The following is a 26,162-nucleotide window of genomic DNA, read 5'->3' on the forward strand; positions in this document are numbered from 1 at the left end:
CCTATATTAAATTCTCTCAAGATATTCGAAACTCAAGATTCCTTTCAAGATATTTTGGCAAACCTGTACTGTAATGTATTATAACGTCACTACAAATTGGTTTAACTTGTTACCGCCACAGCAGATAGGTACAAGAGTGGCAATTTGCTCTAAAACGATATGCTCAGGTGTTTTGGTATACAGAAATTGCATTAAATTGGCTGTAAGACCAAAACTCAAGTTCCGAGTGTGTTGAATGCAATGGTCCGTCATGCATGGCCATACAGAACACAATATCTTGGGATTTTATAATGTAATACATAATGAGGCATTAAGATGAAAATTTGGTTGACATAAAAACAAAGGTTTTACAACACTCATCAAAATGGCTTTGCAAAAAAAAAAATCTGTGGTAATCCACTTCAGTGGGATCTCATCTGCTTTCTCTCCTCGCGCCGACACTGAGACAGCACGGCCAGTGGAGTCTGACTACAGCTCATTCGCAGAGCACACAGCTACCAAAGGATGGGTTTTTTTTTTCCAAATTTCAAACATTAATCTGGAGCTAAATCACATGAAAACACAAAACAGGAACTTTGTCAGACAGATAATCAAGTCCACGTGAGGTGAAGCATTAAAAAACTCCATTATAATGTATTAGGAATATCATAAATAGCTCCATTCCTAATAGCAAAGCCAAAATATTCCCTTCTAATTTACAAGAAGAAAGAAATAAACAGTGAAAAAAATTAGGGGAATTTTCTGAATTAATTCTTTTTCGCTTGTTTGTCTATTTTTCTTCAGCTTTGATGCTATAAAAACTTGGCCCCAATTCAACAATGTCATATACAATCCTTTTCATCTGATACAGGATCGCTTATTAAATGTTCCACAGGAGAAATCATCTTCAGCGTTTCAAAGTTTAGCCTTGCAATTCTTTCTCCAACACACAGAAACCGTCCAGGAGACTGGCACTTCTGTCGCATTTGTAATTCAAACTGGTCTCCTATTTGCATTTCCTGAGGACCATTTCTGGAGGGAAAGTACGATTCAGTAGTTCCAGCAAAACGCAGTCATTTTTCTGAGAATGTCACAAATAGCATGTACTTTGTAACAAGCTTTGTAAAAACCAGAAAATCAAGTTCTTGTATCAATCAGTGCAACATAGTTTGCATGCATGGAATTCTGTTCAGCTGTTTCAGTCTCCATGTTTGGGTCCGCAGCTTTGGGTATGCTAAGCACCATACACCTTCCCTCTGCCCCAGCGTCAGCAATCAGTAAACAAAGCACCTCAGCAGTGTGGAAAACTCAGAGAGCTTGGATCACAATACTGAACGGCAAAGCCGTCACTATTCTTATGAGCAAAAAAAAAAGAAATCAGAAATTTGTAATCATTCCACAGCGTGTTGCTTAGATAAGGTATCTGGAAAAACCTTATCGCTAAACACGAAGGAAAAATGCGGTCAACTAACCGGTCCTTGTGGACGAATGAAACTGAAGTCATGTGGAGATCTAAGACAAGCCCTAATACTCAAACAAACACGTCATCTTTACTGTCACACTAACAGGACAACACTGTTACTGTTTGCCGTACATTCTTCCAAACACTCCATTTCTCAGATTCATTCCAACATACATTTTTTTTCTCATTTTGTCACCTCTCCTTATGGTCAATGCCATCACAATAGCCCACTGGCTATACCAGAGACCTTCTGAGGCAGTACACAGTGTCTGCTCAATGGATTTGGTGAATGGATTTATGAACTCCTTCACTACACTTCCTTTTAAAAGCCGTCCAACAAACTATCCCTTCCTACCACAACTACTACACTCAGCTCCTTTAAAACGTCCGTATAAAACTGTTACTGCTTCACAGACCGCTGCTCAGCTTTCTTTGTTTGCCTATACTGAGATTGGTTAATCTTGTCTGTCTCCAGGGGTGTCAAGCCCATACCATTTCACTCTTTTTCCAAGAAACGATAGGGACCTTATGGACCGGATGTAGAGGTTCTGTGGGAGTTTTTTTTTTTTTTTTTTTTTAAACACACATGAGCTCTGATCCAAAGCTGAAATAACTATAGCCCACACAGTCTTGAGTTCTGGGGCTTTTGTTAGTGACGTAGCGCTCAGGCCCATCAGCAGATGACTCATGCATAGTGTAGCACTCCAAGGCGACCGGCAAAGGCTGGTATCGCCACGGTGTCCTATGGTAACCTCCTGCAATAAGGCAGCGTGTAGGTGTCAGAACACGTTTCCAAAAAACCCTGAGAGACAAGTCCAGAGCTGTTGTCTTACAAATTATGTGTGAGTAAGTGAGTGAGTTAGAGAGCAAGTGTGCACTTGTGTGTGTGTGTGTGCGCGTGTGTGTGTGTGCGCACATGCACCTGCATGTGTGTGTGTGTGTGTGTGTGTGTGTGTGTGCGCGCGCGCGTGCGTGCGTGCCTGTGTAGGGGGAGGTATAGACTGTACTATCAAGGAACATATGACTCAATTTCTTTTTTTTTTACCTGCTGCTCTTTTGCTGAAAATCATTCTCGGTAATCGCATTACTCTGCAAGGAGTTCAGCCGCTCTCACAATTTCCTGACAAGATCAGTCTTTGTAAAAAGAGGCTAAAAGAAGCTGAACCAGAGCTGAACTCTTCTGACATGAAAAACTAGCACATTGGAACACCTTATCACCTATAAATAAGATGACGAGCCTGCCTTCTGTTGTTTATGCGACTCTGAGAGTCTGGACTGACTGTGCTAGCATATCTGCATGAGAGGCATTTCTCAGAGACATTTCTCCACTTTCTTTGGACCTTGTGTTGGACCAAAGACAGTCCCAGTGGAGCAGAACCACTTTAGCAAAGAGCACAGGTGTTTCCGGGCTACCTCTCCCACACTCTAGGTCTCTGTTTCTATGTGGAGAACTGAAGCCGTGTAGCATGTCTGAGTTTTCTCTGTGTATGAATGTGCCAGACCCTAAGAAATATGTCTGAGCTTTTTATGTCTAGTGTGTGTCTGTGTCTTGGGTTTTCTCTCTCTCTCTCTCTCTCTCTCTCTCTCTCTGTGTGTGTGTGTGTGAGTGGGTGAGTGTATGAGTGTGTGAGTGTGAGAGAGAGAGACTCTAAAATGACTGTGGTTTTCTGTGGCTCTAGGTTAAGCATTAGTGTGTCTGTAGGAGGGTGACAGTCACAGTGCATGTCAAGGCCAAATACACACACCCAACCTCAGTGATGGTTGCTAACAAATGGCCAAAGGGGCACAAACTTACATTTTATCCCTTCACTGCTCTCTCTCTCTCTCTCTCTCTCTCTCTCCCTGTCTCACAACACCCTTTCCTCAATCTCAACCTTTTCTCTCCTCTGCACTTTGTTGATGGAAGAATGATGTAATACAGGACGCATGAAAATTCAAATTTTCACCCTCTCTCCATCCGCTGCCCATTTTCTCTTCCCCCGCTTTGTGCGTGCTCTCTCTCTCTCTCTCATAGGTCTGTGCGTGCTCTCTCTCTCTCTCTCACAGGTTTGTGTGTGCTCTCTCTCTCTCTCTCTCTCTCTCTCATAGGTCTGTGCGTGCTCTCTCTCTCTCTCTCACAGGTTTGTGTGTGCTCTCTCTCTCTCTCTCTCTCTCTCTCATAGGTTTGTGTGTGCTCTCTCTCTCTCTCTCTCATAGGTTTGTGCTCTCGCTCTCTCTCTCTCATAGGTTTGTGCGTGCTCTCTCTCTCTCTCTCTCATAGGTTCATCTCTTTAGAAGACTCTGGCCAACCTTTTCTAACTGTCACGCTCAAAAGGCACTGTCTGTGCGCATGTCTCTGCTTACTTGGCTCACAAGGGCTGCAAATGCTAATGGTTTTTTACCTAAAACAGAGAGATTAATGAGGCAATTACTGCCTTGATTCAGAAAACTGGAGTAGGAGGTTTTGTCTTTGTAAACTATTTGTCTTTTTAGCATAAGCAGACACTCCACGGCAGCCAGGCTGTTTTCTGTTAACCCTACATCCCTTTATTAATTATTAACATCCATTTTTCCCCCCTTTCCCTGCAAAGCTTAAATGAATGTGGGAACCACTGACAAACCAGTGGAGGAATAAAACACTCATCTCAGTGCAAGTTTTCAGCTTAATCCAATCATTTGTAAGTCGTCCAATGCTGCTCACAAGTAATGTTTCTGGACTGCACTCCATGAAATGTGGTATTAATAAAACGCACTCTTTTTAATTATTGGTAATGGTCTTTGAAGGGTTGTGTATATCATCCACTGCATTCCACTCCCGCTGAAAATATGAAGTTACATAGAAGTGGAATAGATTTGGTTTAGTATACTTAATATGCAAAGAAGAGAAGGCAGAGCACAGAAAAACTCAGGAGATAAAGAGAAATTTCCATGACAGTGATAATTTTAATTACCAGTGGTGACTGGTTGACACACTCTCTGAGGAACACACCAGAAAACACCCACCCACACACACACACATACACATTCATCAGCACAAATGCTCACACACTCATGGACTTACAGATACACATTCTCTCTCTCTCTCTCTCTCTCTCTCTCTCTCTCTCTCTCTCTCACAGAGACACACACAAACACAAACACACACACGCACGCACACAAGCACAGCAATAAAAACGGCATTTCATCAGATCCTGCCATATTCTTTATCCAGAACAGGTCTAGTTTGAATCTTATCACAGCTTAATATTACGGAAGCGATTGGTAAGATGAAATCAAGCAACTTAATAACTAAACTTTGATGTGGAATCTGATCCTGATCATAATGAAATGCGTATTGGAGATCGGTCATGTAATTGCGTTGTTAAGCCTAGAAGGCTAAATGGGATGGTGTCCTTGATGAGGCACTTCAGTGAGGCCTGTCAGCGGTTTCCTCTCCTCTCATACAGACTGATCAATGCCAATACGAGAGAGTGCACAAACACTCTGCTCATTAGAAGAGCAAACACAGCTTTAGCCTTAGAGATCTGAACGTCTAAAAGCACCATAGGTGAAAGAGCATGCGTGTGTAAACGAAAGACAGAGATAGAGAGCGATAGTATGATGTCTGTAAATGTACGTATGTGCTTATGTGTGAGCGTACACCTATGAGAAATCCTGAAACCCTAACCCTGACTCGGTGAATAAGGATGTCTGCTGACTGGGTCAACATGAAAATCAGCTGTGTGTCCGGCACAAACGTGACACAGTCTCTGGCTGGCGGAGCAGTGGTCTCATGAGATGGAGACAGAGAGAGCAGGAGCGAGGGCTCTATTGCTTTATTAAAGCATCTCTGAATGCTGAGGTCAGCTCAGGCTTAGAAAAAGGACTTTTCCCTATGGCAGAGAGGCACACCTTTGACCAGCAGGGTGAGAGAGCCCTCCCACATCCGCCCGGAGACTCTTAGCTCTCATTACAAAAACTCACTCTTTCTCTGTGTTATCAAGCACTTTACCACCTTGTTTTCTAGCTTGTGAGTGTATACACACACACTCACAGGCCCAAGAATCACACCCAAGCCCTGTCTGGACCACATGACCAGATGCCCAGCTCCAGGAAGTCCAATAACGTTAGGAATGCTCTCATCCGCTACACATGACTCCAATTACTGCCCTCCGGCCCAGAGGAAACTCCAGCTCCTCAAGCACCCTGGTCCCGAGAGGAGATTTTGAGGGGGTTTACAGAGAAAGAGAAAGAGTGAGAGACACAGAGAGAGGAAGAGAGAGAGAAAGAGAGAGTGAGAGTGAGAGAGATAGAGAGAGAGAGAGGTGGGATGCCTGCGAGAGAGACTGAGTAAGGGTTGAGGAGTCTGTTTAAGTCCAGCAGGAAACCCGAGCATTCCAACCGCACTGCTGTGTGATCATTTTCATTTGAAATGGCCACAAATAAAGAAGGAGAGGAAAAAAAAAAAAGAAAATAGACGGGGTAAAAAAGACTCGTGGAAAAGTTGCCAAATAACACATCAGCAAGGCCTCTACAAATGGTTTGTGTTCAATTACCTCCATTCATGGTGAAAAAGAACCACGAGAAGGACAACACTGGAGGTCGGCCGTCACGTGCGGTTGAGTTCGTTTTAATGGTGGTTGGATATAACCGTGTTTGAGCATTGCGTTTCAAATGGGCGATTATTTTGCTATCGCGCTGATACGTTACGTTCAGAGGCTCTGAAACACAAATGTAGCATCCCGTATTTACACAAGATAGAAAGACAGCGACGCGACACGACACGCCCTTCTTCCATCCCACTGATTCTCCCTCTCCATACTCATGTCTCAGTCTCTCCTTCAAAACAGCACTCCCATCCCCAGCCTCCTCTTACACCCTCACATTAAAATAAAAAGGTGGCTGTGGCCACAGACAGTCTGCTGATGGAGGGAGGGGAGGGGAGGGGAGGAGAGGGGAGGGGAGGAGAGGGGAGGGGAGGAGAGGGGAGGGAGAGAGCCAAAGCTAAGCCGCACGGTCGGGCCAGAGAATGCCTTGGGTTCTGGGCTCGGTCCGGGTTAAAAATAGATGCCCAAAGCGGCGCAGCCCCGAGCGGCCCCAGGCCGGATGGAAAAAGCCCTGAGGTTTATTATGCTGGAGAGAGATTCAGCTTTGTGCCACTGAGGCCTCCAGATGGTGGGCAGATACGGCAAAGTCAAGAAAAGAGGTAAATGTAACCGTGGCACATGTGATTCGTACGCTCACAGCAGCAGATTCTTCAGTCAACTCAGTCTACCTGCTCAGTGGCAGGAATCCAGTCCAAAATCACAAATCCACTCGCATAATGCGTAAGTGGGCGTAAGTGTGAGTGTGTGTAACAGATAGATAGAGTGAGGGTGTAAACAAGAATTAGGGGCAGAGAGAGAGAGAGAGAGAGAGAGAGAGAGAGAGAGAGAGAGAGAGAGAGAGAGAGAGAGAAAACAGATGGAGAAAGACTGGATAAAAAGAGAAGGAGTATGAGAGAGACGGAGGGAAAGATGCAGAAGTGTGCAGACTTTGAAAAGCTAGAATTACCCATCTCCCTAATTAGTTCCAGGACTTTGGAAAGCACACTCGCTCTGACTCATGCTAAAACACACGGTACCAGAGAATCCACACTAAACCAACTTCCAAGTCAGGAGGTGGCTGTCTTTGCTCCTCCACTCTCCAAACCTTTGGCTAACCATCCCTTCAGCTCCCTGGGAAGTGGTGATTTTTATTGGCTTAGATCTAACAGACCCGGGGAAAAAAAAAGGTTATTTGGGAATTTTGTCAGGGCCAAAACCCCAGCTACTCCATTTCTTCACACAGTAGTACATACACAACTTTATAAAATCTTTCGTACTCATTCAGGTCAGATGTTTTTTTTTTTTTTTTCTGAACTGTGTGTACCACCTGAGCTGTCAATCAACCACCTTAACGCTTACACTGAAACTGTTCTGTCCATGTGAACTCTTACTCTAATCATTCAAAAACTATCTACAGTCTAGTATGCTTTCACGGCGTGCTCTGTTTGTTTAATGTAACGCTGGGTCCAAGCAGTGGTTTATGTAATCTGCAGAGACAGGGCAAGAACACAGACATCTGAGATCCTATCTACAAAATGACATCATTACATCACCAAAGACCACAGATAGTAAAATGAGTTGCAAACCTGCTTCTCCCATTACGAAGGCTTGTCTTTAAGCCAAAAGACTCAGTTTCACAGAGATGCCAGAGCAGGACTTTAAACCCCAGGCTCATTACAATACCATGTTTTAAGACACGCTGTTATGGCTGTGTACTCACCATCCATGGCTTGGTTGAGGGCGTGTAGCTTCCTCTGTCTTTCTCTGATCCGGTCATAGGCGCTGTGACTGGCTGAGCTTACAGACAGCGCTGAGATGTGGTGGGCTTTTCGGGTCTCCAGGCTTCCGAAATCGGAGTAGCGCGTGTCTCTGGTGCGGGAGGAGGATTTGATCCGGCCCGTGGAGCGCGTGCTGAGGGCGCTGCTGCCCCGTCGGGCGTCCTCGAGCGCTCCGAAACGGAGCATCTCCGGGTCGAAGCAGGCCAGGTCCACCGAGGACGTCCAGTTCTTCTTCCTGTGGTCGCCGCGGCGGGGGACCAGGCAGCCGGCCTGCTGGAGCAACTGCTGCTGCTGTTGCTGTTGCTGGTGAAATTCGGCAGAGGATTCGGAACCGGGGTTGTATTCAGAGGCGGGGTACTGAAGGGATCCTTCATCTGCTCTCAGGAGGTCCTGGATGGGTAGGGAGCCCATGGAGCGACTCAGGCCGCGGTTCAGGTTGGCTTGTTCTTGGGTCCTGGCCCGATACCGCTCAAGTACACGATGGGCTGCACTTCTCCCTGCGGGGGAAGGGACAGAAACAGCAAAACCTAAATGAGCAAATGAAAACCATGAAGATCATACTTTAGTGACACAAACATTGAGTTTGGGGTGCCAGCACACAAGGTCGTTCCCCACATTATTTCCATTGTGTCATGATTCAAAAAAAGAAATGTGGTACTGGTATTCAGGACAATGCAATACCATCTCTGTCTAAAGGCAGCACAAAGTCCACATGACAATATAGAAAAAAATGGACATTTAGTAAAATAAATGCATAATGAATTGCAATTCTTGACAGGACAAAATTCACTGGCGTCTTAAAGGAAACTATACAATCCCCGAAGCAATTCATCACATTACATTACGAAGTTAGAAACGGCCTAATGTCACACTGTTCATTTGAAAAAGGAGACCAACCACTTCCAAAAGGAGCCTGTTCTTCTAAGACTATTTTGATTGGATTGCATTTGTCAGGCAAAGATTAAAATGGGCTCTAATTGGCTGAAAGAGCAACAGAACAAAGAAAGTCTTTGAGTGGTTAAGTGCTGCTCAAACCCTTCTCTTATTGCAGCCACTGCTTCTTCCTGATACGCATATTAGCCATGGCAATTGTGAGTCTGTCACTCATAAGACCAGGGATGTTCCAGAAGGTTCTCTGTACAGCACTGAGATTTCTAGGGCTTAGACGGCTTGACAGAAGGCCCTTTTCATTGTCACAGATGCGAAAACAGTCTACTGTATTTTCTAAAGCCTAAGCATTCATGAAGGGGCAAGTTCAATTCGCTGAAAGCCGAGAAGCGTGTTAAAGTCATTATAATGGATGAAAAGTGACTTACTAATGTCTTGTGAGTTTAGCAATCTACCACAGATGAGAAATTAAACACCTGGTGTGAATATATACCTATATATATATATATATATATATATATATATATATATATATATACACACACACACACACACACACATATACATATATACACACACACAAATCAATCTCATTCTAATCATCCTCTACTGAGGAATAGAGCCAGCGAGTGAGAGACAGGGAAACAGAGACATAAATGGAGTAATGGAGGGAAAAGGGGAAGAGAGAGAGAGAGAGAGAGAGAGAGAGAGAGAGAGAGGGAGGGCATAAAGGGAGCAGTCAACATTGCATGTGGCACTTTAATCTACAAAGCATATGCTCCATACTTCCCCTGAAAGGCAACATCAAAAGCAACACAGAGAGGCACATACAGACACATACACGCACACACACACAATTCTTGAAGTATTGAAGAGGCAAACAAGGATGTGGACAAGGGATGAAGTAGCTAAAGTTTTAATGCCCTCAAAGGAGTTTCTGTTAGTCTCTTTCCTTTTCACTTTGAATCCTGACAAAAGCACCTGAACAGCTGCTGTGTTGTGAAGGTGAGGACAGGTTTTGTGACAAGTCATCCAGACATATGGCAACTTAGACATGACTTTGAACATTAAAAAACAATGACGGTGTGGTATGCTACAGTAACTACTTCAGCCATGAAGCCCTGTACCCACTGAAAGTCGACTGGAAAATAACACGCGTGAAATGACTCATGTCTTCACTATGCTAGTGTCTTCAAAGAGATCTGACCTTATTACATCACTAGACTCACAGCTACAGCTTCACCAAACAAAAGGTCCTTACGAAACAAACCAGAACTATTTCTGCCCTGATCAATACCGTAGTGCACTTACATAACCACCCTGTCCTGTTTGTGTTCACAGAGGACATGGAGAAACTGTGCAGAGTTCAGAAACCACAGGGAAGATTTGGTCATATTTTCCAAAATTAAAACTCTCTCCGGTTCTGGTCTGCGGTGTGATGCTTGTCTAGTTTCAGTTTTAACTCTTAGACTGTCCACAGTACAATGCACCACAAAACCAGAGGGAGGGAGGAGGAGAAAGAGAGAGAGAGACTGGAGGTAAAATAGGAAAAAGAGAGAGGCGGAGACTAAGACGAAAGAAGGGGAGAAGTGGGGGAGTGTAAGAGACACAGTGAGAGTGAGGAAGATGAGTGACAGTGGAAGACAGCGTTTGTTTTTCTCTCTTGAAAGACACGAGTGTGCAGGGGGGAGTCTGAATGTCTATGTCTGAGAGGATCACAACCAACTGAACTTCATTTTTTAATTTCAGAAAGGCTGTTCTCTTTAAGTCCAAAATGTAACACACATTCTCTCTCTCTCTGTCACTGAAGAGTGCTGAAGTACTGAAGAACTGAAGAGTAGCATCTGGGATGTGTCTGAAAAAGAGACTGTGGAGAGTATGAGAGTTTGGACTGCAAATTGGTTTTATGATTGTCTCTGAAAACAGACAGAAACATTTGGGTAACGCATCTCATGAACTCCTCCATCGCCCTTATCCAGAGATTTTAAACCATGTGATTCGACAAGGAAGCTGGCATTACCATAACCTAAACACCACACCCCAGTCAGACAAGACATTGTCTCAACAGGTTTCCCTATTCCGAAATACTCACTCATCTGTCTGAAAAATAATTAGGCAACATTCATCAACCCAGCACTAATCATGTCAAATAAATGGATTAGATAAATGAAAAAAAAACCCAACCCAAACAAACAAACCAAAGAACGCTTTGGACACAGACACCTAGTTCCCCCATATCTTCCTGATCTTGGTAAGAAAAACAATGAAATGATTAAACTAATCAGTTGAATATCTATATTCGACATGCTAAACCAATAAAGAAACAAATGATCAGATGAAGAGGTAAAGAGGATCTCACACTACATAAACAGACAGTCTGTGAAAAGGTGCCTGACTGTCCCACTTCTCCTCACTCTTTGTAAAACAATTATTCCCAGACAGCAGTGTCCTGACATGCTGGAAATCAGGGAGTCTCCTTCTGGAAAAGCCCGTTTCCCATTTCCCCATCCGTGGCTATCTCTTTATATCTCTGTTTCTCCCTCGCTCTGTTTCTCTGGAATGGCCTGAGGCGCTCTGTGGACCTCTCTCATTCATGCCTGTTAGAACAGGAGTCATGGCTGTGTTTACATTGTGAATCACTTCCTTGCACTCCGTGGTTCAGAAACACTGATAATGATGACTCAGCAGATAATAGTGGCACACATTAAACATTGAATCTGATTGGACACTGTCAATGTCATCATTGTAAAAAAAGGCAGGCCAGGAAGAGGCACGCCACAACGCCAAACAAAAGCTCAAGATGGCATGGCTTTGTCTAAGAAAACAACCACAGTACAAAAAAAAAAATGGTTACATAAAGTTCATCAAAACTGGTTTGGCTTCTGGATCAGAGAAGCCTGTATTGCAAGAAACTTATGTTGACAATTTGTTGATATGGCAAAGTGTTAAACAGCTCATTTAAATGCTCCACCCAATTCAACAAAGTCAACAGGCATTACACCGAAACAATCACATGCTACATACTGATAGTGTCAAGCAAAGAGTAAAAAGTAGAAAATCTGCTTTTTAAATATGGTTGTAACAAAGCTTTCGTGCGAGTGTAATTCCAGGTTTTAAATCATGTTTGTTAAAACAAAACAAAATAAACAAACAAAAAAATCATAAACTGTATTTGATCAGAATTTAGAGTAATGGCAGTGATTATTTCAGGAGACAAGGACTATATACTGTGAACTGGTTAGTCAGTTGGTCAGTCAGTCAGTAATAAGCAGAACATCAGTAAGTAAACAGTTGCATACACTTGGTTACATCTGGTATAAACATATTAGCTAATGAACATCACCGGGTATCTGACACACTGGCCTGGAGCACAATGCTACTACTTACTATTAATACAATATTATCTAATGATGGCGTGTATGTTACAATTATACTCATTTAGCTGATGCTTTTATTAAGAGTGACTTATAATTATCATTTTCTCTGTCGGAGACCACAGAGCTATGGAGCAGCCTTGAGGTTAAATGCTTTTCTCAGCAGTGAGCCATCACGATCAGGACTGAAACCCACAACCTCACGCCTGCATGTCAGCTACCCTTACCACTGCACCATTACCACCAGTGTGTGCACGCATGACACAATATTTCTGTGTGTGTGTGTGTGTGTGTGTGTTGGAGGAGGCCCCTATGTTAGAGCAGTAGTATACAGTGAGGTGTCAGTTACCTGCAGGTAATCCTTTTCCCCTCAGGCGCTCGCGAATCTCCTTACTCCTCTCTGGCAAGGACTCTCTCTCTGTCTGAGACAACAAACCATCCAGCTACAGTGCAGGGCAGCACCGTCAGCGAGAGGAGCAGGGAGGGGACACAGAAGGGGAGAGAAAATGAGAGTAAGTGAGAAACAATGGTTCAGGTTAACATAAAATCTCTTTTTTTTCTTTTTTATTTCTTCTCCCTGAGGGTTATCGCGCCAGCTCACATGCTTTGTCGTCTATAATCATAAGACGGGGAGGCTATAGAGTAAGAGTGTCTGTGCAGCTCAGCTGAGAATGGAGATATTGTGCTGAGAGCAGGATCAGATAAAGAGCTTTTATCAGACTGTTTCACTCCTGCGCTATCACTTGGTAAATATACTGCCGGGTAGCGCGACCCTGAGAGAGAGGACACGAGATCAAACCCCGCTGTCAACGAGGGCCTGTCCCCATTTGCAGATTCATGCAAAGTGACACTAACAGTCTGAGATCAGAATTTCTGTAAAACAGTATAGAAAACAGGTTCTCTAGTAATACAGGCAAGATGCAATAATTAAAGCGAAACCATGCAAATCTTTACCAAAAGAATCACTTACATAGTAGATACTGAGACCAACTCATATATGGATATTTTGTTTCATAATTATGCTGTGGGTTGCCAGTTCAGTGCACTGAATTACAGGTACTGCGGAAATTCACTTTTTACCCTACAGATCTAAATCACAGAGAGCATATCATTTCGAAGCAGAGAATTCTGTTCCTGAAAGCCTTGTGGACATGTAATTTTCAGGTTAACCTTTAAATATTTTACTTATCAAACCTTTAAAACACCATCTCAATCTAAAGAAATTCTTTTGTCACTTCATAAATTACTGAGATGCGACAAATTCCAGCTCACAGAGCATCTCTCCAGCACTGGGTTTATCCAACCCTCAGATGAACCTCTCCCAGTGTTCTCCTGAGGACTGAGAGGTGGAGTTTGGGTGTAGGAGCTGTTGGATGGTGTTACCTGAGAGAGGCTTCCCAGCACCAGCCGCACCAGTTTCCTTATGTAAGAGAAGGAGGGCTCACAGTTGGAGCTGCGGATGTGCGTGCTGCACGCGTCCAGAACGGTGCGCACTGACAAGCGCGTGAGCGTTGAGTCATCACACATCTTGAGCAGAATGCCGTTAAGGTGTTCTCCCAACTTCATGGGCTGTTAGATGGACCAAGAAACACACACGCTTTCATAAACAAAGACTTTAAACCCCATAGCACCACGCATTGTTTTCTACTGTTGGCATGAGAATGTATAAAGGTATCACAGACCATGTGATTTGCCAAGACCATGTATATTAAACTTTTATTTCAGTTTTAGAGGGTGTTGCCAAGTGTCTCACCTGACTTTGAGGAATCTCATAATCTGCCCCCCAAAACAGTGTCATTCCAAGAGAGTACATGTGCATCTGTAAGAGTTTTAATAAAACAGATATATGAATCATACGTATTCATAACTCAGTCGCAGTTTGATAGCTTCATGTCAAGCTTTCAAAACTCTAAAAACAGAATCTTTACAACCAATAAACTCCCCTCTACTATTAATGGCCTCAAAGAAAAGCAGCATAATGTCACAACTGCAGTCACATGGCTCCTTTGATTCAGATATGCATGGAACCTTAACAAAACTGAAAGTCACAAACCAATCAAAACAAAACCAACTCAGAGACAAATTGAAAGGGCACACAAAGACACTGGGAGATGGCAGGAGAGATATAAATCTCATTAAATGAGAGAAACAACAGCTCTTCAGGTCACGACCCCTACACTGATAAACAAACACACACACAGACACACACACACACTCCCAGTGATCTTTTGCTCTGTTTGTAGCTGAAAGTAGATTAACCTCTACAGTCACATTTCACTAGTTATGCTCAGAAAACACACAGTCCGTAGCTCTACCTACAGTACCAAGTGTGTGTTTGTGTGCGTGTGTGAAATTCAGTCTGCTTGAGCATTAACCCATGGTACATCTAAACATTTTTCCATCTTCCCTCTCTTACACTCTCTCTTGGCCTTCCAAAGAAAAATAAGATCCTTTCCCTCTGCTTGGATTTGCTAGGGGAAAGAATAACTCAAGTCTTTGCCAAAGAATGCAAGAGATTCTTTCGCTTTTCTTTAAAGGAACAAGGCTTTATTCAGTGCTTTATTTGCTATGCCGTGCTATAGGAGTTCTCCAGTCACCGGAATGGAGAATGGTATCGATTTTATGGATATCGCCTAAAAGAGTATAGTTAGACACATTTAAAGAGAAAATAAGTGGCCGTAACCTTCCCTAAAATAAGTCAAATCCTGGAGCGTTTCAGTCTCTCACAGCAAAAAGCATTACAGTATAGAGGTGACCTGGCAGAGAGCAGGGGGTTGGCGCTGAAAGCGTACTTCACTGATCCAAAAGGCTGAGTGTTAATGAAAGATGCACAGATGAAACTTACATCTGCTCCCAGAAGTTTCCAAAAGCAGACTGAGATGTAATTTTTCCAACCACAGTGCAACAGTTATCGTGAATTTCAATTTACGCACCCGGGGGAAGAAATCTAAGAGCAAACAAGCCTTTCTGAAAAAAAAATGTGAAAGACCAAATAAGAACTGAAAAGCGAAACAACATAATCCCCAGCACCTTCTCCATATCAGACACAGAGGTCAGGTTGAGGCCTTCCAGAACTTCAGGGGCTGTGAAGGCCGTTAGGTCCCGCTGAGTCACATTCTCGTCTGTGAAAGAGACGCTTCCAGAAGGCATGAGTAGGAGTGACCATGGCGAGATGATAAAACCAAGGGCTGAGGGATCTGCAGAGGACAAAACAAACAAAAACAAATTAGCAGAAGAATGGAAAACATTAAAGTTATCAGTGAGTGTTAGTGCAGGTAATAGTTGTGGATTGGGATTAAAACATTGTGATGAAAACACTCCAAGACAGGTTTTTGTAATCCAGAAAGCTATTCATAGAAAGAGGTCTCTATGTAACACACAGAGGTTAGCCACAACAGTTAACAGCTAACCTTACAAACATGTCATGTCTCAAGAGCTGGGTTTTAACATATATATACATTTTTTTTTAACTATATTCAGTTTAGGTTATCAAAACTTAACACTATTCAGACAAAGTGAGGAGGATGATTAACCACTTTCTCTTATTTAAAATTTTGTATTTCAACTTTTGCCCAAAATGAAAGTAAAATATCATTCTGCCTTTTATCTACTCGGATGTAAAACCAGTACCAGGTTTCATTCTTTGGCATTTCACACATGAAAAAGGTTTCAAGATTCTTTGGTATTTCACACTTCGAGTGTGAGTGTAGGCAAGATATCTCTCAGCATGCCTCATGTAATTTGCAGCTCCACTGAAACTGGTTTCCTGAAATTCAGGCAACAGAAAGAAAATATGTTGCGTTCATGCAAATGAAGATCAAAGGACAGTATTTTGATACCGACTGGGGCTTCGCGAGTTCACTTCAATTCCTAATCCTCCACCTAAATCATTACAAAATGAATTTCACAACATGCATGTTAAGTTCCCTTACTTCTAAAAAGGTCACCTCAAAATGAGACTAATGCATTACAATAGACCTTCATTAGCACAGTAACAGAATGGCAGAGGAATCATTTCTGGTGATAATTTCTGTGTTTTGAGAACTTTGCCAAGTTACTGCCGAACACACAAAGCGTTGGATGACAAGTCATACTAACACACAGAAACAACGTTAAGTCCCTGACATTTGCTCTGGCCGTATTCCATATATAGTTTTTAGTTTTATTCTCTGGTGACTTCAGCAAAAAAAAACATCTGGAAGCCTAAGTGAAAACTCACAAAAACTAAAACACATGTTCCTCCTCAACACTGGAAAAACAAAGTATCAAAGTGACATATCATAAGTTATAGGCGACAACAGTCGAAAACTGTTTAACTGTATATGACTCATGTCTTTTCCTCTCTAGCCACACAGGTCGGTGCCGCACCACTGTGGTTTAAAAGGAATGGACTGCCTAATGCAGTCAACAACACACAATAACTTACTTGACAGGAAAGCCACACGAGGAAGCAAGAAAACCAAGTTTTAAGAAATGAGATACATGCCTCTCAGTTCTGAGTGAATGGAATTCACAAAGTAAACACACGTTTCCTGAGGAGTCCCCATGACCATGGTAAGACCTCATTGGGCTTATTAAAAAAAAAAAAAAAAACACACACACACACACACACACACACACACACACAAATCCCATTTTAGTTGTCTTTTGGGAGCAAGTGATGGCTTTCATTATACCATTCAAATGAACCACCATAGAAAAATGGCCTCTGCTCCTATCACTAGCTAAAGATCTCACAACCCTTGCAGCTCCTCATGTAATACTGTGCAAGCCTGAGAGATACAGCATCCATCATTTCACAATAGTTACATAAACACAGACAAGAGATGCAGACACACTGTTGGAAACTCTCGAGACCACCACATACAAGAAGCTTTTGTCTGTGCTATCAGGGTCTAAACCAGTTAGCATGAAGAGTGCCAAGGTGTTGACAACTAAACACAGACCAACAAATCACAGTGAAGCTACTCCAAAATCCACAGATGTGGGAAAGATCAAATACTGCACACATATGAATGCATTAGAGCGACAGAGAAAGATAAAAAAGTTGTGATTTACAAGAAGCAGTCAGTGCTCAGACAATGCATTCACAGTGCCTACAATGATACACACTGCGATTGGTCACGTTGACCAAAACTGTACTGAGAAAATTCCCCCTGAAATACAAGCAGCACAAAGAAAGGTAGCATATTTGAGCAGGAACCGATGCATGCTTTTCCTCTGTGATTGTGTTTCAGCGGTAGTGTCACGGTGTGAAGAATGGTTCTTGCCTTGACTCTGTAACTGTTGGCCTTGATGAGACAAAAGCAGTCGCAATGCAAACTGTTACCTTGTTTCTGACTCCAACAGGAATTGGTTCTTTGAATGTGTTATCTGACTCAAGTAGCCGGTAACTAATTATACAGTTTAGTAAGTGTTCTTTTGTCTGGCCGTCTAAAATAGAAGTAGACAGATAATGTATGCATAATTGCTGACATCTATATGAAAAGCTGACCTTCCAGGCCATATCTCTAAAACACTTTGATATGTAAAACACTATTCACATCCCCATACCTGGCACTGATAACAACATATAAAGAGTCAAAGTCAAATGAACACTGAATGATTTCTGAAGGCCAATTTCTTTTTGCCTTTTAAATCACCCGTAAGATAGAAAAGTGTGCTAATTGGAAGTGTTCTATTATGATAGAATAGTGCATGGGATTTCTTCAGGCATCTGGATTTAATATGGAATATTTCCACTCAGCATTCCAAAACCGTACACATGCGTGTGGACCACAACATGTTCAATATGGGTACAATTACACAGACCGTAGTAGCTGACAATTCAAAACGATACAGAAACTTAAAGCTTAAACTCGGTTATGTCACAACGAAAAGTTCTTTCTTCAAATATTTTCAGGAAAAAATAGCTTCAATAAACTGTTTACTTGGGTCTAAATCTAATCCCCTCTTTATACCATCACCTTTCTAATTACATTAAAATCAAAAGAAAAACCTAAACAAGCTTCAAATAACTATCTATTTGACTATCCTTCAAAGAAAACATTGGGTTTAATGAGGGAGTCTAAGCCTGTGCATTTATTGCTGAAAAATACTAAACTCTAAAATAAAACTGTGATATGTGAATTGCTACACTGGCATTTTACAAGTTCCCTGGGGGATGAATCTGAATGGAACAATTCAAAGCACATAGCTGAGCCCTGAACTCTAAGGTAAATAGTACTGGAAACTTTGGGGAGAAAAAAAAAAAAACCAATAGAATGCAAGTGAGTCTGCTGCTCAGAAATGCTTGAACCCAGATAATGAAGTTACAATGAAACAAGGCCAGTTGCGTTCCATCCTCAAAAAGCATGCCGAGCAGACTACATCACCAAAGGGCCCGCGGGGCAAATGCTTCATTATCCTCCAAACCCAATTGGCTGAAAGCCAGAGTTAGAGGAAGAGGATGTCTCATTATGTGTATGACACAGTGAGGAATTCCCACTGACCCCTCTGGCTGTGAGAAAGCTCGGGAATATTTGAGAATTATCCAACGCTAGTCTATCCATTTGTAGTAAACAGCAGCTCCAAAAAAGATGTCGGGGTCTCGCGGCATAGATGACCAATCTGTAGACTGGGAGGGTGTGACGCCCACTCAAATACTCCAAATGGCCTATTGAAGCTTCTTTTGGATAGTCTATGACAATAATCCGGTCTTTGTCTCTACTGTAGCAAACCACCATGCTCCTAATGACTCTTATCAGAGAGAAGGAACTGTACTGACACTGGGTCAGTTTAGTAGAGGCTTTTGATATGTTTTACTGAATTAGCACAGCTCAGTTCCCAGGAGAGACAAGCTGTCTAATGTGGTTTTGTCATGCGGAACTGACCAGTGTGGGCTTTTTGGGGTTTTTTTTTTGCTTGTTTGTTTTGTTTTAATTTCTTGGAGTACCTCACTAATGGGCAAACGTGGTAATTGATATTCTTTTCCTTAAGACATGTTAAAGAGGTGTGAATTAATCACGTGGGCCCGTAATTATGTATGCATGGACTGACTGACTCATTCAAAGTACAAAACTTTCCCAAACCCTGCCAAAAAAATGACCATTTAGATCTGAAGTCTGGTCAGATATTTAAACGCCCTCCATATGGAAGTGATGAAGGAATACGGATATCTGTGAACTTCATGAATCCCTAAGGGGATATGACAAAGAAGGGATTAAAATTTCTGTGCAAGACCACACGATAGAGGCAACTCTGTTGGACAAGTAGCAACATGCCTGCAGTTTGAGGAGAAAAAGGCATTTGTTTACATTAGAGTGAGGCATTAGGAGTCATGACATGCTTTGGGTTTTTTTTTTTTTTTTTTTTAAGCTGCAGTGCTTCTTTCTGCCTCAGGCCAAAGGCAGTGGCTATCTTACAACAGGCGCAGAGAAAAACAAAACAAAGGTTAGGGAGTGCTTCATCACATAAAACGAGAGTGATAGTGGGTGGACTGGAGGGCTCGGTGGCACGAAGAACGTTTGAACTCGTTTAAAATCAACAGTCTGATTACAGACGTGTAACTGCAGTACTGAATGACGTCCTTAAAAAACACTGTCACTCTCGCACTACTTGGAAGACAAACTCCAGGAGGCAAAAAAAAAGAACAACAAAATCAGTCAGAGTACAGCCTCTAATCGACACACAACAAGGGGATGAAACCTGAGTGCTAGGTTTATAATCCTGAAATCTTGGATGTGTTCTGAGAAGAAAGAAATGATGAAAACAGTCCTGAAACAGACATTACAGAAAACATTTTACAGAAACACAAGGATTATAAAGGGAGTAAAACCAGCAAGCAGTAGAAAAAGTCAAGATGAAATGTGTTGGGACATGACAGCAATGAAAGCAAACAAAAGTCATGGGAAGTGAGATAAGGTTCTCAGGAATAAAACAGGAGATTTTCTTGGGCATGTGGTAGTTAAGGTGAAAAATTACCCACTGCAGCACAAGGATAAGTGACAAACTGATCCAGAGTAAAGGAGTGTAGGGGGTGTGATGGGCGGAAACAAGCTCAGTTCTATTGAACATTTGTAAGTGATGATTTCAAAATAGGTCAGATGTGACAATGTAGCTGCTATGCTTTCACTGCATTTAATTCAAGCTTGAAATTGTGGCTGTCCTTGGTTTCCTGGATTCCAAAGCTTTTACAAATTTGTAATTTCATAGCTTTTACAAATTTGAAATTCTCTGGATCAGCATTGAATTACACAAGACAAATTTTGACAAATTTAATAACTTCCCAGTAGCCCACTGGTAAACACCAACACAGGGAGGAGTTTACAAAAACGACAGTATAGCTAAAGAAACACACACACACACACACACACACACACACACACACACACACACACACACAAAACACCCTCCCAAATGCTGATTTGGAAAATGTTGGGTTCCACAGGTGCAGACCAGACTTCTAAACATGCCTTCAACTATGCATTAAAACCCAGACAATGGGTATGGATTTCATGGGCATTTTATTCAAACATCAAGTTTTCACACTCCTTGCTAGTATGCAGGTTTGTCATCCTGTGATAGATAAGCACTGGGATTTTTCTCTTTAAAGGAAGCTTGAAGATACGGCCAAGCCAAATAAGTGTTTTTTCGTTCTTTCTTTTTTTTTTTTTTGGTATAACTTCCCAACAAATGGGCTTTATTAGTATGTCCATTGTCACAAGAAGTTAAACTACTTTGGCCACGGCTAAAACAGTGCAGGACGAATAAGATTTTGAAGAAAAATAAGTAGTCGCAGAAATCGTAGCAAAAAACGAAGGGGGCCGACCGACACCCCCTCTGTGAATAAAGCAGTCTGACAAGAGAAACCAGGGGAACGAGATAAAGCAGGGAGAAACAGAAGAAAAAAAATAAAGTGAAAAAAGCCACAAGTTTTGTCAAGGACACAACAGCGAGCTCTAACACAGATAGTGTTCACCGAAGCACTGAACAGTACACAAGGCCAGATGATGCAAGCTGGTTTTTAGCACATGTCTTTGGCCAAACCAGCAGCCATTGCAGGTTACCTGGCAACAGCAGTGTGAAAACAAACAGAAAAAAAAGGCATCATCAGTTTCTTGTGTTAATAGTCTGCCACACTTGCTATCAGAATGGTCCACTGTTACATCCACTGGTATGACAGCTAGGATTTAAAAAAATCACACAAAACCAGAAAAAGGTGTAAGACTACGAAAACTTCATTCCAACAGGGACGGCGACAGATGGAAGGTTAAAATACCTCAAGAGCTCAATCCTATGAGGACTGAAAAACTGGGCCAGATTTTGTTAAATAATTTTGTTTTTTAAAGCTCTCTAGCGCAAAGCCGGCCTAAAACAGCGAGTGGCGAGAAACCAGACAGTGACAGACTATGATATGACACAATGAGACTGCTACTCTGTTTATCCTCCACACACTTTGCCAAGTTTGGGCCTTTTCCCTCCTGTCTAGAAACATATGGCCCTGCATGGCCCTCGCTAAACAAGGTGGGAGTCAGTTTGAACCAAGATGGGATAACTGGAGCCAAGATGGAAAGGGTCATTTTGAGCCAAGATAACCGAGTTTTTTTTTTTTGTTTTGTTTTTTGTTTTTTTTTTAGGTAATATGGTTTTGATCTCTTCAGCTAAGGTGGTGGTAAGTTGTTTTAAGCCCGGATGACTAACTGCTAAATCTTTACCTCTGTGGAGAAGCTCGTGTAGGCTCTCGGCGCTCTGACTGAGCACTGCCCACACCTCTTCTTCCTGCAGCGGCCCGCCGCGCACCTCCAGGGCCTCAGCCAGAGACACATGCATGGTGCCTACGTGAGAAAGACAAACAGGAGAAATATATCATCAAAAATAACGTCCAGCAAGATCGGTGCTTACAGAGGGACAGGTCCATGCTTACATGTGAAAACTTCTGCCCTTAACAGCGCCTCAAAACATTAACGAGTCAAAGTTCAAGCCTTTCTTGTTTTTAGATCGGTCTGTGTTGAAAGCCATGTCAATTAATGAAAATAATGTGATGGAGGCAGCAAAAGGTCAATTGTACCTCTTTTCTAAAAACAGTTGTGTAAGCAAGCATGCGGAACCTGGCTTTTCGGAAAAGGCTTTTCAAATAACCTTGTCAAAACACAAAAACAGCGAATGTAATGTTACTTTGCAAAATTTGTATCCAGCATAACATTTTCCTGGTACCGAGGCGATTATTCTCGAGAACTGTGATGCAACAGTCATTTTAAATACGGCCCTTTTAAACTGTGACCACTACACAGTTGATAATAATAATTACAGCTAAGGAAGATGCCATTAGAGACCTTCCTAATGGAAATTCACAGTAGGAGGTGCAATCTTTGGTCTCTAAGAAAAACAACAAAGAGAGAAAATGATAGAACAAGAGGTAAAGAGCGAAATTTCTTGTCGTTTTTTTTCCCCTTTTGAAAAAGGCCATCTTTCCCCCTCCATTAGTCTGACGTCATGGTGTCCCTAGCTTGAGCTGCACAGACTGAGTCATCCGTGAGAGAGGATCAGAATAGCAGTTTGTTCTGTTGGCTCTCTATCCTCCGTCAAGGGGTGTATTTTAACACAAGGTTGTGAGTGCATCACTCATTAACTAACAGGGTGTGGAAGTTTCATTACAAAGTCAATGACTAAACAAAAATGTGCATGTTTGTGGGTTGGACTGAGCGTGGTGGAAAACATGCCTAACGCCTTACAACACAAACAGAAAACAAAAAAGACAATATTCTTTGTTTTTATGCATGTATAGATTACCAGTATGCTCTCCTTGTTGGACATTCGTGTAAATTCTTACCTGTCAATTAAATCAACACTCCTTTAAACAGAAAAACAATAGCAACTCCTTAGACAATGATGGTGAATCTTAATCCTAAACAAGAGCATTTTTCAAGCAGCTTCGGCAGTCATGGTGATGAGTAGGTCTGTTTTGTTTGTTTGTTTGTTTGTTCCTTCTGGTTTAAGAGGGTTGTAAAGGGACTCATACATTCTCACTTGTAAAACTGGCAAAGCGTATTGCTCTAAGTCCTTCAAAAATGTTGAAACTATTTCTCACCCTCTTTGTTTAGTTTATCTCAACACCTACAAGCTCACGCATAGAGAAACATAAAGGAATCCTCCTTGCCATGAGACATAACTACCATTCTGTCTCAAAACCATCGTGATGCATCACAGCTGCGGAGACAAAGACATTTAAATCCTGGAAATCCCAGCGCGACATGACACTAGCAAAGTATAGGAAGCCCGGGCTTTGGGGGATTAACTTTGACTAAGCAGGGACCATCACTACCAACATAGTTGCTTGTCACTTTTCAATTGAAATGTGGAGTCAGTCTGTTTGACAGGGGACGGGTGGGGGGGTGGGGTGGGGGGGTGAACGTGATCGACGTCATGTACTGAAACATCAACAGGTCACGCATTACATGAACTCACAACACTCCATCTACGGAGCATCTTACTGATGGTGCTCGGTACGTGTCAGAGAGACGATTCTGCATTTCGGCACTGAAACTGTAAGAACCGAAAAAAGAAAACATAGAGCCTAATCCCGGACCAACGATGAAAAGGGAAAAAAAAACAGAAAACCTAGAGCCTAATCCTGGACAAACGATGAAAAGACGACAACAAGGAGGAGTTCTGTGTCTGGCCATCTCATGCTCTTGAGAGCTGCTTTGGAATAGAAAGGAAAGATAATTAACTAAAGCCTATATTTGAAAAACAAAGCACACACCACCAATAATCAACAAGGATTATACGCATACCAGTAAGGACAAAATACCCAGACGCACCGTTCCAAAAATTCAGTTTACACTCAAAGTGACAGTTCTCATGCCAGATTAAGAAAGGGTCTATAAATAAAAAGCTTGAAATGCATATTCATGCTGGAATGTATATTAAAAGCGACAGGCTCACGTCTCGGTGAGGGCCAGGAGAGGGGGGGAGAAAGTGGGTTACAAAGTTCCCTTCCAAGCCCCCCACCCCCGCCCCCCTCCCCAATCTGCCTCATTAAACAGCAGAGAGACTGAACAGTGTAGGGTTGGACCTTGGGGCCGATTGTTTTTGCTCCCCTGTGTTGTTTCAACAGAGACCTACAGCGGAATGTTTTTATCCTCACAGAAGCTGCCATGGATGCCAAAGGCCGTTCCCACTGCTGCCTTCAGCCACTCATTTATCAGGGGGTGGGAAGGAGGGGAGGACTTGTGGGTTAGGAGTGTCGGGGTTGTATAGTCACTCCACCTCTCCGCTCTTTCACCTCTCTTTCCCCTTCTCTCTGAGACCTAGGGAAGGGTGGGCTGGAAACCAAGGTATTCCCACACGCACTCCACACGAGCAGGGAAACAGAAACAAAGCTAGTGGTCAGGGATTTTGGTCACAGTCACACGGATTTGAGAAAGAATAATCCCTGAAACGTGATCGCTCTCGGAGTGCTCCGCCGTGGGATGTTCTTATTTTCTCCAACCGCCGTGCAAATTTGAGTGCCACTTCCCTGCGTGTTAGGCGATGTTTTTAAAATGAATCAACCCCTGTTTTTAAACATTAGACAAACCTCGGAATGTCTAGTCTTTCCCGATCGACCTCCGGACGATACGGGCAGCATTCCCTCATTTTCCCGTGAATACCACAGCCAATGGTCATCACTTGCTTCTGTCAAACTATTGCATTCTCTTCAACAGCGCTGAAGTAGTCAGAGCTGGAGATTCATTTACTCCTGAGGTAAATGAACGCGTTTTAAAAAAAAGCACGACGGTGTCCGGTGGCATAACGCAAATTCCTGATCAAGAGCTTTTTAATTTTCTCATAATGCTAAGCTGCGTCTGGAGCTGGTAAAATCATCTGTAAATCCGAAAGAGCTCGGTGCCAAACTGAGCTGAAAATCTCTGTGGAGAAATTCATGCCAGGAAAAGAGGAGCACTGCAGCTGCCCACAAACTCTTTCACGCAATCATTTTACCATTCACTAAACATTCCCATCCCTCTCATTCAGAGCCCCCGACAGGAGGATATTTTTAAACAGAATTACAATGAATGGTTAGGTATGTAGCCATCATTTCCCTCACAATGAACAAGCAAGCAAACAAACAAACAAAAAACTCAGAAAGAGACGAGAGGCAATAATTGCGCTGTCCACGTTTGCACAAGCCTGTTTTCCTCACAACTGCTTACCACACTAATTTTGACATGCTGCTTAACATGTCACGACTGAAGCATTTCTGTAGACTTTGGTACTTACAAAAACTGCAAACCTAAGACATTTTCATGGGAAGGACAAGCTAAATCCTGGATAATTATGTTACAGTCAACTGTGAGCCCATAAAAATGCATGTTTCAGTGCAAGTACACAAGATATGCTCACAGCAGTTAGCAGCAGAATTGTACTAAAGAGGTAAAATTACATCAGGACAGGACCAAAGCTTCTTAGTTCACACGCAAACTCTTTTCCTTCATGTGTGACCTGTTATGTGGGCAGCGACTTTTCACTCTGAGTGACTCATTTGCTTAAAGAAAGAAAGGGGGAAAAAAGAATGCTAGTATGTGGGCACTTTTTTCATTCTACACCTCATTTTTGTCTCTCTCTCTCTCTCTCTCTAAGTTTACCACACGCTTTTTCCAAAAGATTGGACAGTGAATCTTTCAGCCCTGATTCTGAAGAGGCTCTACCTCTAATTGGTCTTACCTCATCACCCTCATTCAAGCTAATCACGGGGTTGCCATGGAGACCGTGACACACAGAGCACAGTTTTAGTCAACCACATTCTTCCTCCCTTGCTGATAATGCTCTTATACTCTCCTCCTCACACACTCACTAAACCTCAACAGTCTTTCACGTGCACACTCTTAGAGTTTTCTCTTACTCCCCAAATTTTCTCAATAACACCTGTGTACACATATACACAAACACCCTTTCTACCTCACTCAACTAATCTGTCACTACTCCACATTCTCCTAACTCATTCAGTGTCTTTAAAATCTCTCTCCCTCTCTTACTCCTTCACTCACACCGTTTCAGAGGGGAGGTCATTTCAAAATCCTTGGTCCTCCCTCAGGTGTGATCATTAAAGCTGACTCAGAGCTCTGAGGAACAAGAGAGGCCCCCTGGAGAACGCCAGCTTATTTGTGTTCCTAGA

The 26,162-nt window shown here is 42.5% G+C and overlaps 1 protein-coding gene across 1 annotated transcript in view; it reads right to left on the bottom strand.

The window, feature by feature from the left end:
• Positions 1-21,835, bottom strand: part of ptpn13 (protein tyrosine phosphatase non-receptor type 13) — a 46,489-nt gene extending 24,654 nt beyond the window's left edge. Inside the window, exons 1-6 of the mRNA XM_030768149.1 lie at positions 21,721-21,835; positions 15,056-15,222; positions 13,779-13,844; positions 13,409-13,594; positions 12,375-12,468; positions 7,706-8,260 (exon numbers count right to left, since the gene is read on the bottom strand). Coding sequence (XP_030624009.1) covers positions 7,706-8,260; positions 12,375-12,468; positions 13,409-13,594; positions 13,779-13,844; positions 15,056-15,222; positions 21,721-21,835 — 1,183 coding nt within the window. The remainder of the gene's footprint in view (positions 1-7,705; positions 8,261-12,374; positions 12,469-13,408; positions 13,595-13,778; positions 13,845-15,055; positions 15,223-21,720) is intronic.
• Between the last annotated feature and the right edge of the window lie 4,327 nt (positions 21,836-26,162).

This window comes from Chanos chanos, chromosome 3 (assembly GCF_902362185.1).
Source record: "Chanos chanos chromosome 3, fChaCha1.1, whole genome shotgun sequence".
NCBI classification, from domain to species: domain Eukaryota; kingdom Metazoa; phylum Chordata; class Actinopteri; order Gonorynchiformes; family Chanidae; genus Chanos; species Chanos chanos.